General features: G+C 40.9%; 1 protein-coding gene across 1 annotated transcript; it reads right to left on the bottom strand.

The window, feature by feature from the left end:
• Window positions 1-5798: 5798 nt before the first annotated feature.
• Window positions 5799-17554, bottom strand: CAV2 (caveolin 2). The gene is made up of 3 exons (XM_063309478.1): window positions 17341-17554; window positions 16640-16827; window positions 5799-8111 (listed from the first exon to the last, which is right to left on the bottom strand). Exons 1-3 carry the CDS (start codon window positions 17491-17493, stop codon window positions 7961-7963), a joined length of 492 nt encoding a protein of 163 aa, XP_063165548.1. The 5' UTR covers window positions 17494-17554; the 3' UTR covers window positions 5799-7960.
• Between the last annotated feature and the right edge of the window lie 374 nt (window positions 17555-17928).

Genomic DNA, 17928 nt, shown 5'->3' with positions numbered 1-17928 from the left:
GAGAAAGCCTGTGAACTGTTCTGCTCATACTGAAAGCATGGAATTCAGGGTGCGGTTGCTGGCAGAGAAATAAAAAGTGTAAGAAGGAGCTTCAAGAAAGCAGTCCAAGTACACAGAGACGTAGAAGAGGACAGTCAGGGCGCTGGGTCCAACCCTCCAGCTAAATGCTGGGATTCTAATCAAGCGTCTGGCTGTCCAGCCTATTGAGCTGAACAGTGATTTGGCGTTGCTTAGGATAAACAAGTTGCTCAGGATTCACTCATCCTACTGGCTTTAATGAGAGGTGAGCTGGTGTCAGGGTTAAAGGTATAGCGCTAAAAATGGGGAGACTGAATTCTATTCCTGCATGAAGCCAGCTGGGTGACTTTGGGGCCAGTCACTTCTCTCAGCCCCAGGAAAAAGACAGCGTCTGAAAAATGTTGCCAAGAAAACTGCATGGACATTCTTGTAGTCACCAGGAGTTAAAACTGAATAGAAATCTCACAACACACACACACACACACACACACACACACGTACACCTGACTTCAATGGTCTGCTCATAATAAGACTAACATTAGATCCCACTCCTTATTTTACATGTCCATTTCATTAGTTCAGTGTATTCCAGAAAAATAACTCCCATTCTTTAGAGGACCACTCCCTTTCCTATGTCCCATTGTTGGTATTTCAGATTCAGTGCTGCTGTTCTCTTTGTGTCGAGACTGAATCCAGTTAAGTGGATACAGGCAGACTGTGAATCGCAGTGTTTCCACAGTAGCCAACCTCAGTTGAACCCAGCCTTTGCTGGGCATACTCTTCCCACCCACCCCCAGAAGGATAAGGCTGCATAAATCATGGTTTGGATGAAAAAAAGCCAGAATCATGGGAACAGGGAGTAAACTGGGTTTGCTAAGCCATTCTGGTAAACTTTACATAACTTCTAAAGGCAGGTTCATAATTGAAGGGTTTTAGCGGAAGTAGCTATTGGAATTGTCCAGAGAACAGCCCTTTTATTTATAATAACTTGATCTCTTCCAGGCTCCCAGGCAGGAGAATTTTGCCGCACCTCAGATGCAAATATTCAGTAATAAATGCGGCAAAATCATTTATCGTAAGCATTTCAAGCCCTCTCTTCACAAGCTTTCCCATGGGCAAGGAAATGTCTTTTTTTTTCGAATGCCACTTGCTCCTTAGTTCACAGAGAACATCTGAAGCAGTGCTTTTCCTGAAGAACTTAATGGATCAGTGGAAACACATGGTGGTAGGCAAATCTTCATTTACCCTGATCTCAAGGGTAGATATTTATCTCAAGCCACTGAAGTTTCTGAGGTTCAAAACCAGCAATTCCTCTCCTCTCCTCGCATGCATTATAATTTGCATTAGACAAATTATTTTTGCCTAATTATTTACTATTTGCATTAGGCATGAAAATTATAGTGCAACCTGTCACTTCAGTAAATATTAATATTAGGCAGAACTTTTAAATTCTATGCAACTGGGTCTTTGTTTTTTGTTTTTTTGTAAGCACCATGCAGGATTGCAAGACATATTCAAGGAATGTTCCATGCTGGCACAGTTTATATTCAGTCAGATGAATTCCAGAACAGGCTAGGAGGACTTGTGTTGTCTGGTAGAGTGGACAGATGTAGCTGCTTAAACTCAGTTGTGGAGAATGGACATATACTGTAAGAAATAAGATGCAGATATTTGAAACAACTTGTGATAAATGAAATATATCACTAAGATCTAGGAAAGCAGTTGCTTTTCAATAATGCAGGTATGGTTGCATTAACCAACACTTATATCTAGAAGGCAGAGCAAATCCCCTTCTGAAAACAAAATGGCACCTTTTAGGTTCATTGTTTATGGAGCAGAACGGGCAACCTAATGTGAATTTAGCTTCCACATATCACTGTTCATGGGAATAGAATGCTCACTGGAGCAAATTTCAATTGTATGTCAAAATACAATGGCTGGAAGGCCTCCTTTGAAAGTGCATCCATTCTTTTCCACCAGTTATTTACTGAAGGAGAAACAATAGCTACATAACATGTCCTTGAAAAGCGAGTAAGACATGAGTAAGAGTATGAACTGCCCTTTCTTCGATGACTTGTGTTTTGGCTCCCAATATGATTGAACAATTGCTACAATATAGTGAGTCAGTCTCTGGGCGTCCTTTGCTACAGGTGTTGCACAGAGTCGTGAGATGCAGTTAGCAGAATGGTTTTGTCTACTAGATAAAAGAGTAGAGTCCTAAGATGCCATATTTGCTTCTTAGAAGGTAGTCCAGCAATAGTGATGAGGACCTAGGAATCTTGAAGAGAGAGTGGGGCAAACATCTTTGGTCAGGATCTTAGAAGAAGTCCTAATAGCATCTGCTACTAGATAGAGCCACAACAAGAAATAGCTTCTAGACGACCCTGTCTGGGCTTTGGAGATAGCAAAATTAGGCTTAGTTATGTTACATGGCAGAGTACCAAGCAATATCAGGATAGTAGGCTAGACCGGAAGTTCAAAGAATTTCTTGGAAAAAGACAGTAGCAAACCACTTCTGTTCCTCTCCCCCCATCCCCAATGCCATTCCTTCAACAGACAGGTATGGCTGATAAAATAATACTGAAGTAGAACAGAGAGAAATCCTGGAGCCATCCAGCAAGTAACTCACAAATATAAACATCACTTTAAAAAGGCTCAAATATGGATAAAAATTATGAAAGGCCTAGTGGCAAGGATGCAGTTTCCTGTTCTCTCGAGATGAGATGATAAAACTAGACCATGATATGCTGAAGCCTAAATTGAAAGCTCTACCCAGTGTTTTTCAAACATGATGACTTTAAGATGTATGGACTTCAACTCCCAGAATTCCCCAGCCAGCATGCTGGCTAGGGAATTCTGGGAACTGAAGTCCACAAATCTTAAAGTTGCCAAGGTTGAAAAACACTGCTCTAGCCAATGATGTCAAGATTTTCCATACTGGTATATAAGTACAGTGGCACAGAGGACCCTCCTGGCAACATTTTGTGGGAAACATCTTTCTTTATGTGCTTGTTAAATTTATATCCCACCTGTCCTTCAGGGGCTCTAGGCAGCATACATAGAACTCTATTTTTCCCATCCTTAACCTTGAACTTTGACAAAAAGAAACTTCATTAAGGATTTGTATGCTTTATGTGTCTTCCTTTCACCCCCAGCCAAAGCCAGCTCACTTGTAGTTTCCACTTCCTCCTTTGGGAGCACATGTGATGGTTATCTGCCCACCTCCTATTGGCCTCTTTCTGCAGCACTGCACGTACCCCCATCCCTCCAGCTGCTAAGCACTGCATCGTTTTTTCCCATCTGAGCTTCTGTAGAGGCAGGAAAGGAAGGAAGGAGAAACAGCACTATGACAACGATATTGACCCAGAGTTCTCCCCACCACAGCAGCAGAGGCATCCAAGCGAGGAGGACAATGGCTCAAGAAACTCAAGAGAAGGCCCATGACCATGTGATCAAAGCCCCACCTCTTTATATATGCATTTCCTATGCATGGGCTTTGATTGCACAATCATAAACACTGTCTTGAGGTTTTTTTTTTAACCTCCCTCTGCCGACACCCCTGGCACGTTGTTAGAGCTATGGTGCCCATTGATATGGAGAGCAGTTTGCTTTTGATCCTTCCATGGAGAGGACGAAGGGGGACACACATGCATCACAAGGATGATGGGTGTGTAGGGAAAAGGAGAGAAGAGGAATGGAGGCATTTTCATCAGCCACCCTCCCTTTCCACAAAGGAGGGTGCTGGCGTGTGCTTACACTGCCAATCCAGTTATTCTAAACAGTGTTCACTTTTACTTGCTACTGTTAAACTCTACCAGGTCACCTAGTTGCATAGGAGATCTGGAGGGAAGCGATGATACCAGGTTCCTTGTGTGGCATGTTGGCAAGTGTGTCAGTAGATGGTGAGGGGAAGGGGGCAGCAGCACTGGCTCAGTGAAAATACCCTCCTGCTTCAGCCAGTACTGCCCAACCTGTGCAACCAGTTGTCTTTGCTGACAGAGCGAATTTACACTGGCATATTATGTACCCCCTCATGGCCTGGAAGACAGCATGTTAAACCAGCAGCCTAGATTTGTCCAGATCTCTTTCCATTGCCACCATGCTGTAGGAAAGTGTCATTCTCAGTGATGTTTCAGGGAACCAAGCGACTTGGGAATCTGTGACTCTCCAGGTACATCTCCCACCATTCCTTATCACAGTCTCTGCTAGATGCAGCTGCTAGAATTGTAGTTTAGCGACATTCAGAGGGCCGTGAGTTGAAGTGATACCAACATTTGCCTTTTTAGATGTTTTTTTTTCACTTTGGCTTTCCTTAAAGGGCTGACATCTCATTTTATCTCATTCTGTGACAGACATCAGTTTGAGAGAAAAGGACTATTCTGAAGACATGCCACCATTTCCCAAATTATTATCTCAGAAAACAGAGGTGATTTGCATTATTTGAACACACTGAGAGGATGTGTAGGTTATATATTCACTGTTGTAAAAATATGACTTCAGTTGATGTCTGCTTTGTAGAATATAATATATAAAGCAGTTAATGACAATGTTATATTCTCACTAGAAGGGATTTAGAAAACACAAAGTACTTCACATCTCATGCCTGTATTAGACTTGGAGGTCAAATTCAATCTCATTGATTTTCCAAAGCCTTTTGAAACATTCTGCAGTTTTTGGTTTTGCAGTGTATGAAAATCAGACCTTGCGGTACACTGCTTCCATAGTGATACCCACACCAATTTCTTTTTTCTAGAATGGTAGTCCTTCTGCCTAGCCATTCTTGCTCAGGCACCAACTTGATGTGTCATGAAAGGCGGGGATAAATCACTTAACGTGTTACTATATTCTTTTATTCCCAAGGAGTGGTATTTGGGGGATTCAGGTGCCAACAGACTTGGGTGCTAGCAAGTTTGATTTGTACATGCAGGTGTAATGTGAGCATTTGCAAAACAAGGTGCCGTTGGCCAACGCTGTGCTTTTATCATCAGCCAGTTGACTAAGTGCAACACTTGCAAAGCAGATGTCAAGTGTAAGGAAGAGGACTACTATAACCTAGGACTGGACTAGGCCTGGCCCAGGACACCAAGCTGCCTGAAGGAGAGAACATACCATGTTCCGAGCATGGGACCCGACTGCCCAGGCATCTAGATTCTTGTTTCTTCAACATGGCACTAAGCCACAGATCAACACACTTGGCAAACAGGCCAGCTGTGTGGCATGCACTGGCCTGTCATACCATGCCTCACTGCTTCTTTCTACCAACCTTTTCCCACTAGATTCTGCTATCTGCTTTCTAGGAGAGCCAGTCCTGCAAAGCTGGTCTACGTGTGCAGGGGAATAAGCCTTGGTGTGATACAACAGAAGATGCAATTTCAGTCTTCAGGCAGAGAAATTTACATTTATAAGTATTTACCTTATATTCTTGTAAATAAAGGTAGAGGTGGGTGCTTTGAAGCACTGCCAACTTTCCATTTAATTTGCTGTTTTTTTTTTAAGTGAGGTGTAAAAGGGTACCTGACAGGTGCCCAGATTTCCATAGACATTTTGGCATGGGTGGCCATGGGCATTAGATTGTTTATCCATGGTTTAATGTAACTTTGTTAAAAGTCAGTCCACTTGGGAATTGAATTGACATGCCTATTATTCAATGTTGGTCTACAACTATAATAAACTTTAACTAAATACATGTCTATTTCTTCTTTGCAAGAGAACATCCTTCTGTCAGTGAAGTATTTATTGTGAGAAGTGCAGTATTAATATCCAACCATAAAAACAGAAAATTTTGAATGTTATATTAACCACTTTAATAAAAAATAATCTTTAAAATGCACACTATAGAACCTTTTGCATAGGTTGTTTGAAGCATTAAAGTGAAATTACAGGAGGTCTTTGGTATGTTTTGAATTGTACCTGTGCATTTCAATTAATGTTTTATATAACCAAATCAAAGGCCCATTGATTAACGCATATAATTGAATACATTTGGATTTAAAATTTCATTGCCTCTACTCCAGATATAGTCATGCACTCAGAAGTGCTGCTGTTGTTTGTGCACATGAATATTGCACAAAGCAGGAGCGTAGATTGTAGATTGAGAATCCTCACATCCTAGGGTAGAAAGGAGCATTCACACATTTCCGAGCTCTGAGGTAGGTAGCACCCACCTCTATATGGGATGCTTGGTTCCCCAGGAACAGGAAGTGCTGTTGGTGTAGAAGACAATTTCAGTGGATTTCCTTCTCTTTCTATCTCATGCACATGAAATTGTCTTTCCATGCAAGGCAGATCGCTGGAACAGACAACTGGCTGAAGCAGCCCATGTTTTTCGAATAACCGTTTGGCAAGATCGTAAGAATAATGCTCCAAGGTAACCCCTTACTTTATCATTTACATACAAACACAATATATACAAAAAGTCAAAAGTTTCATTAAATATAGCATAAAGATTCCCTCCCCAATCAACATCTCATTTAAAGAGTGAATTTTGGAAGCTTTTTTTTAGTTCTTCTGATACTTAGGAATATGCACTGCAGTGGGCAATACAGAAAATACTCAGCCAGTATCCTTTATCTGTTCAGCTTTGTGTCAACTTGCTATACAGCTCTTTGGATCCACAACTTTTACAGAACTTTAGAAACCCTCAAGGCCTGTAAAAATGCACCCCTACACCCTCCCTGCCTCATGAGGCAAAATACTTGGTTACTCAACCCAGAGCCCTACATGCTACTCTAATTCATATAAATCCTGCAAGCTTTTCCATTGAGATTCATGTGAATGACAAAAAATGGTTGCATGGGTCCCTCTATTAGGGAATCTCACTTGGAGCTCATTTGTATGGCTGATGCTGAGTACTGCCAGCATCGGAACTGGAATTTTCATGATCTGGGGCTGGAACTTATAATTAGTGACTCAAGGATATGTGTATATACGTTCTAAAATGCTTTCAAGCATAAAAAGGTCCCCCCCAAAAAAGGTCCCTGTGGCTTGCAGCAATACTAAACTTCTCAAATGGCTATGCCCACATGTTTTTGCTTGTTTCATGGTACAGACATTTCTGACCTGCTGCTCTCTAAGCAATCATCCAAAGCTCACCCTTCAGTACTCACTGAGAAGATCAAATATCAAAAACATGTGCCCATAGATTCTACCAGGTTTTAAGATCATATTATGTTGGAAATCCATGGATTTCGGAAACTGTCAGTACTTGGAATAAGAATTTTACTAAGACATTGGTTCCCAAATCTGGGTATCTTACCCAAAATTAGGTAAAAGTGGTTTTTTTTGTGGGGGGGGTAATGACACACGAACCCATTACTCAATCACAACAGGGACATTTAAATTGACTTAAAGTGTTTTACCTCCATCGGGTAAAAAGGACTTTCTGGTAAGTGGTTTGGGGTAATGAAGGAAAAAGTTTGGGAAGCACTGTACTAAGGGGTTATACAATACAAAAAGCCGATAGATTCTACAGAGAGTTAGCTGTTGCGTGGCTGGAAATGCTGACCAGATGAGGAACATCTTCAGAAGTAATCATTTGCATTCTGGAGGCATTCAATGTCAATAAATAGGCCACATCTATTGGTAGTATGACTTCCAGGAAATTTGAGCAATACAATAAATGAACATTTGATTGATACACTGCATGATGACCTCCCTTAGTTATCCATAACACATTTGTGGAAACCAAACAATGAAAGTACCATTACCTTAAGGTGTTGCTAAATATCACTTGTTATTTCTTAGTTACAATATAGGCTAGTATCTTCCCTGTCCCCAAAGTGAGCTTTTTTTCCCCATATAAAGTGCAACCCAGCTGAAGGGGGGGAAAGTCAGCCATTTAAACAGCAGTAGCTTTGGAATGAATGTTTAAGTGTCTCTGTATTATACTAATAAGGAGAATTTAATAGCATTTAAGACTAAAATATCATTGGTTCCAAAGACTTCACTCTTGGTCAAGATGTATGTTGATTCCCGAAAAGCACCGTCCCATGCTGCGACAGACTGGTGCAATGAAAACCTCTGTCATACTCTTCCAGACAGCTTGCACAGATGGCAAGATCAAAAGGCAAGACCTTATGAATGGCACCACAACCCTAGACAGGAAAATGAGACAGGTTAGCAATCATTTCTTAAACTTCATCATCTTTTTGAGGGACTAGGTTTGACACATCCTGAATAAGACACTATTTCAGTATATCAGCAGCAAGATGGAATTGGCCTTACTGTAGATGTACAAATGCCCACCAAATCTTCTGATTAGCTTAGAAGCACCTGTGTTGCAATTTTTATGCAATGCATATTTACTCAAACATTATCATATTTCAATCACATTAAGGGGGATCTGATTATACAGTAAGATACTGACAACTGTCTCCCTGATGTTCATAATCAAAACAAATCCTATTCACATACACTGCCTTGGTGTAATAAAAATTAACATATTTTTACAAGCATGAGAAGTTATAGATAGGACAGTTAAGATGCATTGGCCAGATTCATTCCTTATGCTCAGCTATCATATAGTACATTTCATTTTTAGCTTTATGTGTTATGTAAACCTAGGTACCATAACTGTAAAACATGGTTTACCACATAGTATGATATGGAAATCCAGTAACTGTACTGTAGTTTATTCAATAAGCCATGGCTTAAAATCACAACTGTATGATGGATAAACCCAGATATTGTTTGGATTTAGTCCGCCATCATACTGACACGTAATTTGAATGAACACCATAGAACATTTTGGGTCTCATTTTTAGTAAATATATGAAGGATTGTGTAACTTGTTTTGCTTTTGAGTGCTCTTTATTATTTTGTCATTTGTACTTTGGTTGTATGACAATGAAACAATGCTTTCTAATCATGTTAGAAAGGAAAAAAAAGGCTCCCCTGGGTTCAGTGATGTTTACTTGGGCTACCAGATTGGCCACAAAATTCTGATGATCACTAGAAAAAAAGGGAGTTTTCTGTATTTCTTTCCTCCCAGCTCATGGTTGTCTAGATATTTGCAGCCCTGATCTGGTAGGTCTATATTTATTCCCAATTCCAGTTAGGTCTCAATTAACAGGATTACAATTTTAGATATTTGTAGAACTACATCTAATAAAGAAATCACCCCCCCTTTTTTTTTCTACCTAAAGAGCGTATGCCAAATGTCCAAGAGAAAATTTTTACTGCTCCCAGTTTGCCAGCCAGAGTTATTCTCACATCATAGCAAACGCTAGCTATCGTCTTGCTATGATCCATATATTCACACAACTTTCTTGCTCAAATCTAAAAACAAAGCTACAGCATATTAGAAAATATATAAAAAACATAGGGATTGTTTCAACTGTATGGTAGCACAAAATATATACAGTATTTCAAAAAAACTGACTACTAAAAACTTTTGTTGTTGTTGAAACTTGACTGGACTCAAATGCAAGCCTAATTATGCTTAACAGAAACAGCATTGACACTATCAGGGTCTGACACTGTCCTCCTTTCATTTGCTTGCTGAAACAGCAAAGAATGTAGATCCTTACTAGAGAATAAATATCACTGCATTGCAGTTTGGTACATGCTATATACCTGGAAAACTTAAGCCTTAAACTTGTATTTAAAACTTCTTTAGCTAAGGATTGAAGGAAACTCACCCAGTGCTATAAAACTTGTCTATCCAAAGGTTCCTAATAGCTGAAAAGCAGTTAACAAGCAATTTCCAAAAGTGATTAGAAAAGGAAGTATGTGAACCCAGTGTCCTTTTGAAGGCAGTAACCATGGTTTGAGCAAAAAGATGGCTATTCCCTTGTCTCCCAGAGCTTTAAACCCACTGGAGACTGCTGTCTTGCGCATTTATGGGCAATCTCAAGTCCTCTCCTTGTCTGGAGAGGAATTACAAAGAGCTGGTCTACTCTCCGGCTCTTTATTCCACAATGGTCATCGGCTCCACTTTTAGTGGGTCTGTCTTCACCATTTCTTCCCCCAAATTTTTCTTTTGGAATGAACAGCAAAAAGGTGATTAGAACTTTGATTTTGGAAACTTACAGATGGACCTAAGGGTCCAGATGGATTTGAAATAAGATTTTGGAATTAATTATAAGAATCCTTCCCATGGGAAAATGCTTTTGTTTTGAATTCTCTTTAAAAAAAATGATAGGAGACTTTGAAGGTTATACACACCACAGGGAACCAGAAGGAACTAAAGATTATGGTTAAAGGAAAAGAACACCTAAATTTGACTTACTAATACAGAAAGAAGCAAAATATTTAACATTGAACATACTGAAGGATATTTTTGAACAATGGACCCAGAAATTAATTTTAAGGGTGTTTGCTTCTATAGATAGACTGACATGATTGAGACTGATCTGAAAGTGGATTTAAAAGTGAGAGGCTACAAGAATGATATGGAAGAAGATGGTACACTGGACATACAAAAGAAATCAACTGATGTCATAATAATTAAAAGGGATATACAAATAACAAACCAAGACAGTGACCTGGATAATTTTCCTATATTGGATTTACAAGAGACTTGTTAAAGCTTTGAAGAATTCTGTGAGAAGGGACAAAGGAAAAATGAAAAAGAAAGCGTTCTGGGACATTATTTGAAGGGACTAAGGAACATTAAAAATAAAAGGAATATAAAATTGATTTATTTGATCAAGGCTAAAATACTGTAGATATGTTGTTATCTCTGGTAATCTTTAATGGACTTTTGCTGATAGGTCTGAACAATGAGGCTTTAAGGATTTGTTTATAGAAGAGAGATGGGATATGGGAAGAAGAGATCATTTGTTGTATTTTAAGAGAAGGTGATAAGTTACTAAAATTGGTTATACTTGTTGTGATGAAGGGGGAAGTCACTTCTTTATATGTTTCTTTTCTTTTTCTTTACTATATTCTTACTTTTTTTATTTTCTATTTTTCTTTCCTGAACTTTCTATTTTTCCTTTATATTCTTTTCTTTTTCTTTTTTAGTTTGTATTAGTTTTTATCTTTTTAATTGTAACTTTTAATAAAATTACTATTAAAAAAAAGAAAATGGATGCTTCTTTCATACATGTTGATTCCATGAGCAACATTCTAAATTATTGATAATGATTGACTGGGGAAGATACTTTGCATCCAGTGCTTTCCAATTGTGTTGGACTAATGCCTGTAACTCTGCAGGCAGTATGACTACTGCAGGCATCGCAATGTGGCAAGCTGGAACGATAGCACGATTTCTTCATCCTTTTCAGAAAACAAATGGGAAAATTCAGTCTGAGTTTTGAAGGTGGGTATTTTTTCAAGGGGTGCAATGGGTACAAGTCTTAAGATTCCCATTTTCCTCTTTTAATTCCTGGCATGCAAAAAAAAAGCCCAAAACTTTAGCTCTCTATAGTTTGCCCCCACAATTGGGGCCCGGGGCTTGCATGGGCCTGCCCATGCTTGTCCTAAGCCATATCTATGAGTAAAGAAACATAAAGTTTGCTAATACTGGAGTCTTCCATAGATAATCCTGAGCCTCTTGGAGTAGTTTTAGTGCCCTATTTTCATTTACAGTACATATTAACGTTAGTTATTTGTGGCCTTCCATTTAAAAACAATATCCCAATTTCTGCCGAGCTTCTTTGATGGATTTTTGAATCTGACCAGCAAAGTGACTGATCATAAACTTGTGTTACCTTCTGCATGGCTACACTGGCAATCCATACAAGTGATGAAGATCTAGGACATTTTTTTCAATCCTCACAAGAAACAAGAATAAAATAAGTCTGCAGTGAATTGCATGCAGTAAAATTCTTGTTTACATTTTAGTAGTTCAAGGTCTCCATCTTATCCCTATAATTACAGGGAGAATTTGGCATCTGTTACTGGAGACATTGATAATGAATCAATAGATCACATCATTACAGCCAAGCATATACCACAAGGATCTATTTTAAAGGGTATGTAAATATTCATACAGGACATGTAATGTACGTCTTGACATTTTTTCCTAAATTTAAGTCTGCAGCCAAAGAAAAGGAGAAAGATCCATTCAGGCAACAAAAGAATGCAGAACGGCAACTTTTCTAGATTGTGCCTGCAAACGGCTCATTCAAAGGGTGGTTGGTACTGGCACGGGTTCAGACTGTTCTTTTATGCCGAACAGGTAATGTAACTACAGCCACCAGTATAACAAAACCTGCAAAAGGGTAAGATATGTTAAAGGTCCAAGTTAAACTGAAATAGAAACCATAGCTTTTAAAAAACAAATTACTGTGGGGGGGGAGGAGCCAAAAAAAAATACTGTATTCCCATTATTGTGGTTTCTTAAAAAATTCTTCAATTCCCCTCCAACCCTGATGAAATTATTTTTGTGCAGGCTCTTAATTCAGTCCATAGTGAGATGAAGCACTCTGCCCTCCAACGTGTGTATGCAACTGTTTCTCTTCTCCAGAGTGTTCTGGGTGCAGAAGGAATGTCAGGTCAAGTTCTTCTGTGAATTTTTGGCAGGCTAACAGTATAACAACTCCTCTCTGTTGGCACTTCAGCAATGCTTCCTGAATGGTGGTTTCAGAAAGGCTTCCCAACACAGGGTGGAATTCTACTTTCCAGCACATATTGTCTTGGAGCAGGTTAATAATACTGTAAAGTCCCTGTTTTGAAGGTGAAGAAACAAAACATGGCACTAGAACTGCACTTGCTTATGAAACTGCATGAGGCAAGGTGTAAGCATGGGTGTGAGTGTATGTCCGTGAGTGTAATCAAACTATCCACAAACTAGAGTTGCTTTGGCTTTTCCCCAAAGGACACTGGGAGTGTTTGAGAGGAATTCACTACCCTGCCCTCAAAACAAGCAACAGTTGCACACTCCTTAATCAAAGGGATTCCACAGGAAGACAGAACAATGGTCCCACGTGTCCATTCACCTGACTTCACCTTCAGATTTTTGAGCAAGCATTGCTGGAATGGGAAATCACCCTCCAGGGGAGCCCTAAAGTGAAAATCAGGAGAGTAAAACAGTGAAATGACCTTAAATGCTCTACTTCTATGGGCAGGGGTTGTGATGGCAGACTTAATTGATGCAGCCTTTTCACCTTCCCAAGGGAATTCAGTGCAGTGGATTCTCTTATTTTTTATACTAAATAAATAGGATGTAGATTGGGACCACCAATATGAAGAGAGAGGATCTTGCTGCTTCATTTTCAAATTTCTCTCTCCTGCAAGGGAATTTAAAATTTGGGGATGGGGAGAGGACAGGTTCAAAAATGAAGCAGTTCTAGAGTGGGAATCCACATGCTTATTTCAGAATTAGATAAAAACAAAACTAAGAGGATCATAGCGCATTATATCATCAATGTAAGACAGGCTGTAGCACCTATCTGATCTTGAAAAAGCTAAGCAGGGTCAGACCAGTTAGTACTTGAAGGGGAGACCACTAGAAACATCCTAACAGTAGGCTAGACTGAGAAGTTGAAAAAATATCCCATTCCAGAGGAAGGCAGTGGAAAAACCTTCATCCTGGTTGCCAAGAAAACAACACTGACATATTCATGACAACACCATGAGTCAACTCATGTTTCAAGACGGGAGATTTTAGACTGATTTTAGTTTTTGTTAGTATTTTCAACATTAAGTCAAGGAAGACACTGAGATTTTCATTACATGATACCTTTTTGGCACCCACAATCCACAATGACTGAAGAGAGAGAAAGCATTTCTAGGTGGTAGTGTCCCACTTGTGAATTTTCCTCTCCAGAGTGACCTCCATAGTTCCAGCAACACTTTTGAGATTTGTCAGTATATCTGTCCATACCATATTTTGTCTGTCTCTGTGTATGTGAGAGATAGAGATGCTGGTGGTTGTGCATTATCCCTATATTTTATAATGCTACTGGCAGAGTCCTGTAGAATGAGTACTGACTTATCTTTTCCTACTAGCAATCACTACACATGGGCAGACATCCTGTTGCTCTTGCATAACCACAAATGATGGATCCCTGAATATTGCTGTCTTTTCATCACTTTGACCAAATCTTTGAGGCTGCCCATGTGGAGTTTGCAGCAATGCATGTCAGTTTTGGGGAAGAGGTAACGCTGGGTATTTTCCTTTCTTACACTCTCTGAACAACTGCTTCTGAAAGCCTTCTTTAAACATCTACTTCCTTTCAAAGGTACCACGCAGGTTTTTTGCTAGTCAATGAAAATTTGAAGCATGTTGACTGGAGGGCATGAGAGGGAAGTTCAACAGGTTGGAACCAAGTTGAGGAATGCTGGGCTACACCAGTGTTTTGATTAGAATAAGGCACCTCCATGTGGTTTTAGTTCCATAAAACAAAGAGAGGTAATATAATTCCAAGAACTAGCAGTCAAGAACTTGGTAACAATGGGATGGGCCACTGCTCCGCTAAGAACTCATAGGATGCTGCCAAGTATCACCTTTTTCCAGTGATCATAGAATTTTTGTAGGTAACAGCCGTAGCAGATCAACTTGCTTGACAGTCTACAATTTATGAATGGATTATAGCTAAATTGTAGCACAAAAAGCGCGAAACAGACCTAGAGACAGTCTTTTCTGAATGATAAAAACCTCATTTACAAAATGTTTCCACTTCCTGGTTTACTGAATACATCACTTTTGAAAGAAGCTAATATCCTGAATGCAGTCTTGGAAGGGTTTACACAAATGCTCACAATGCCGAAAACCACTTTTCTATATTACTACCTTATATGGAGATACATGTTCAATCGGATAATTTACAGTCATTGTTAAAATGCAGGGATTCAATAAACACTAAAAAAGTACTCTGCAATGATTCCTTTTGACAGTATTGTCATTGTCATGCATATTGCAACAAATAACACACACACACTTTTTCTGTGTCTCTCACACACATACACACTGAGAAGTCTGGGGCTCATAGATGACAAACTCATGCCACAATCAACTTACCTTATGGCTTCTGGAAAGATACCTCTTTGCCTCAGAAACATATCTGAATATGGGAATAACAGTGACATTCCTTAAGGGGATGGGGTGGTCTACACATATTGTTAAGGAAGGAAGCAAACAAACAAAAAGTGTTTGTGACCCAGGGCTTAAGTAAGCTTTCTGGGAAATAGTGGAACCATTATGTTTAAAAGAACATGGTCTGGTCCACACATGTGTGCTCATCACCTGAAGACTCTAGTTGAAAGAATGTGTATGTGCAAATAGCCATCAAGAATACCACCCTCAATATAGCAGCAAGACTTTTATATGCACAGAGATGGAAAGAACCACAAATTCCTACAGTGGAAGAATGGACGATTAAATAGATGGAACTGGCCCAAATGGCAAAGTTAACAGCGTTGATAAGAGAAAATACTGTGTCTGGATTTGTTGCTATTTGGCAACCACTTTTAGACTATTTGCTTGTGTTAGAAAAAAATGAAGTTGTGATTTTGGGTTTTAACGATTAAATGTTTTGATTTGATAGAAATAATGTTACTAAGGTTTCCCTAATGGTAAGAGATTACATTTGTAAATGCGTTCATATCTGTACTGGAGAAGGTCGGAAGTCACTTTCTGTTTCTGTTTTCTGTCTGTTTTGCACTTTTATATTTTGTATTTTTTTTAGTCCTCTACTCCATCTTTTCTATATTCTATCTTTTGTATTTTAACTTTATTCTGAAAATTTATAAAGTTCTATAAAAAAAAAGAATGCCACCCTCAATGATATCTCAAATACAATGCTTCTTAACAGAGCACATGTGCACATCAACCATCATATGGCAAAATCAAAGGAGGCACACACATGTATGAACTTGGCCTAAGTAAAACCACAACTACAATAATGCCAAAAAGACTAACTTTAAAGCCTTTTGCATATTAGGGCTGCAGTTCTATGGTCCTGAAGCAACATCTAAGATACTACAGAACTGATCTGAGTACCTCCTCCAAGGTCAAAAAAAGAGCTCCCACCTCTTCGGTGGAGAAAAATTTAATATGGGATCCTGCCCTGTGCTTAGGCCTCTGCAGATTTTTATTTGTTGATTTAATTAATGTTTTGAGGTTGGGAAATCCCGCTCTCACAAAATCCTCCCCAAGGATATGGTTGGGATTAGGCAATCCTGCCTTTCTTCCATGTGTCGGGGCAGAGAATGGCACGAGACCTGGTCTAAATATATTCTCCCAGCAAGCAGTGGAAGATAAAGTTGTGTTTGTTTCAAAGAAAGAAAAAAAAAAGAAACCAACCAACCAACCAACCAGCCAGGAAATAGATGCAACCTGCCCCCCTCCCCAAACATTTCTAGGTTTTCTCTTTTGGCCTTCCAGTCTGCAGCCAGCAGGGCACAGGGTAAATTGGTACTCTGTGATGCTAAAGTCCATCCTGTGGGTATTCTTTGTGCATATTAAGCCAGTGTTTCTTAACCTTGGCAACTTTTAAAATGTGCAGACTTCAACTCCCAGAATGGCTGGCTGGGGAATTCTGGGAGTTGAAGTCCACACATCTTAAAGTTGCCAAAGTTGAGAAACACTGTATTAAGCATATCAACTTGGCTGCAAGCCTGCTACCTGCCAAATAAATCACCCTAAAATTACTACTTGCAAGGGAAACATTTGGGATCACAAGAAAGTCCTGGTTAGATTTTTCCCTTTACTTGCACAGTGAGAAGGTCTTACCAGATGTGCAGGCAGCTGAGCACAGCAAAGAGAATCCCTGCAACCAGGGCCAACGGAACCGCCAGGACCAGCGTCAGGAGCTTATATATCAGATATTTGCTGATCTCAAAGAGAGCATGGCTGCAGACCCAGACTTTGTCGAAGGAGTGAGTGGATGCAGGCTCCGCGATCACATCCTCAAACCCCAGCTGGAAGGGAGAGAAACAAGCAGGAGCAACCCAAATAAGCTTGTGTTCTGAAATGCAAAGGATGGCGGGAGGAGGGGGGGGCGGGGAAGCGCACCAGGCAGCAGTGACAACCTGTTGCTTTTGTTACTGTTCTGACAGCCGGATTTAGAGTTTCGTGAATTCATAAAACGGGCACAATCGAGAACTTAGAAATTCCCTATGAACCTAAATAAACTGGTTTCCCCTCCTTTCCTTTCCACAAACACGTGCAAAACACACACACACACACAGACACGAGCGACCGAGCGAGGAAACAGGTACCCAACACGAACAGAGCAGAGGAATTCTCACGGGCTGGAATCGGGAGGAGAAAAACCTACGCCCTAAATTCGCCTTAAACGGCCTAAAGGGAAAACACTGCCCTCCCTCAAAGGGGGCCCGGCGGCGGCAGTCAAAGCTGCGGGCGGGGCAAGGGTGAGGAAGGGGGTCCGCCGCGGGCCGCCAGCATCTGCGCGGGGATCGGGGCAGCCTCACCTTCAGGTGGCTGTTCAGCCCGTGTGGGTCCCGATCGGGCGCCTCTTCCGGATTCTTCTGCGTATCCGACGGCGCGGGGCTGCTGCTGCTGCGGTTGAAGCCGTCTTCGTCCATGAAGATTTTGGTGTCCGCGTTCTCCTTCTCCAGCCCCATGGCGGCTCGCGCGGGCAGCCCGGGTCAGGCGCGGAGCGATTCCTCCTGGGATGTGGCCGGGGACTCCGTCCCCTCCCCCACGTCTCGGAGCCCCCCTCCTCCGCCCCCGGCTCCCGCGCGAGGGTGCAGCTGCGGGGAGGAAGCGGAGCCCGGACAACGCCCCGGAGGACCCCCCACCAGCCGCGCCCTCCCCGCGGCGAGTTCTGCTTGCGCCGCTGCCGCAAACCGGTTGTGCGGCTCAGGCGGGGTGAGGAGAGAGCTGTAGCGCCCGGTGAAAGCGGCAGATGTACGCTCGTGGCAGCCGCGCATGCTCAGAGAGGCAGCCTCTAAGTTTTGACAGCTAGCTTTCCTAACCGTGGGGCAAGTCCCCGCTGCCCCTTGGCTTACATTACCCGAGGAGTCCTATCTATAACGTTAATACAGTATATAAGGTAG

Source organism: Candoia aspera, chromosome 7 (genome assembly GCF_035149785.1).
Source record: "Candoia aspera isolate rCanAsp1 chromosome 7, rCanAsp1.hap2, whole genome shotgun sequence".
NCBI lineage: Eukaryota > Metazoa > Chordata > Lepidosauria > Squamata > Boidae > Candoia > Candoia aspera.
This window is presented reverse-complemented; position numbering and strand designations above follow the sequence as displayed.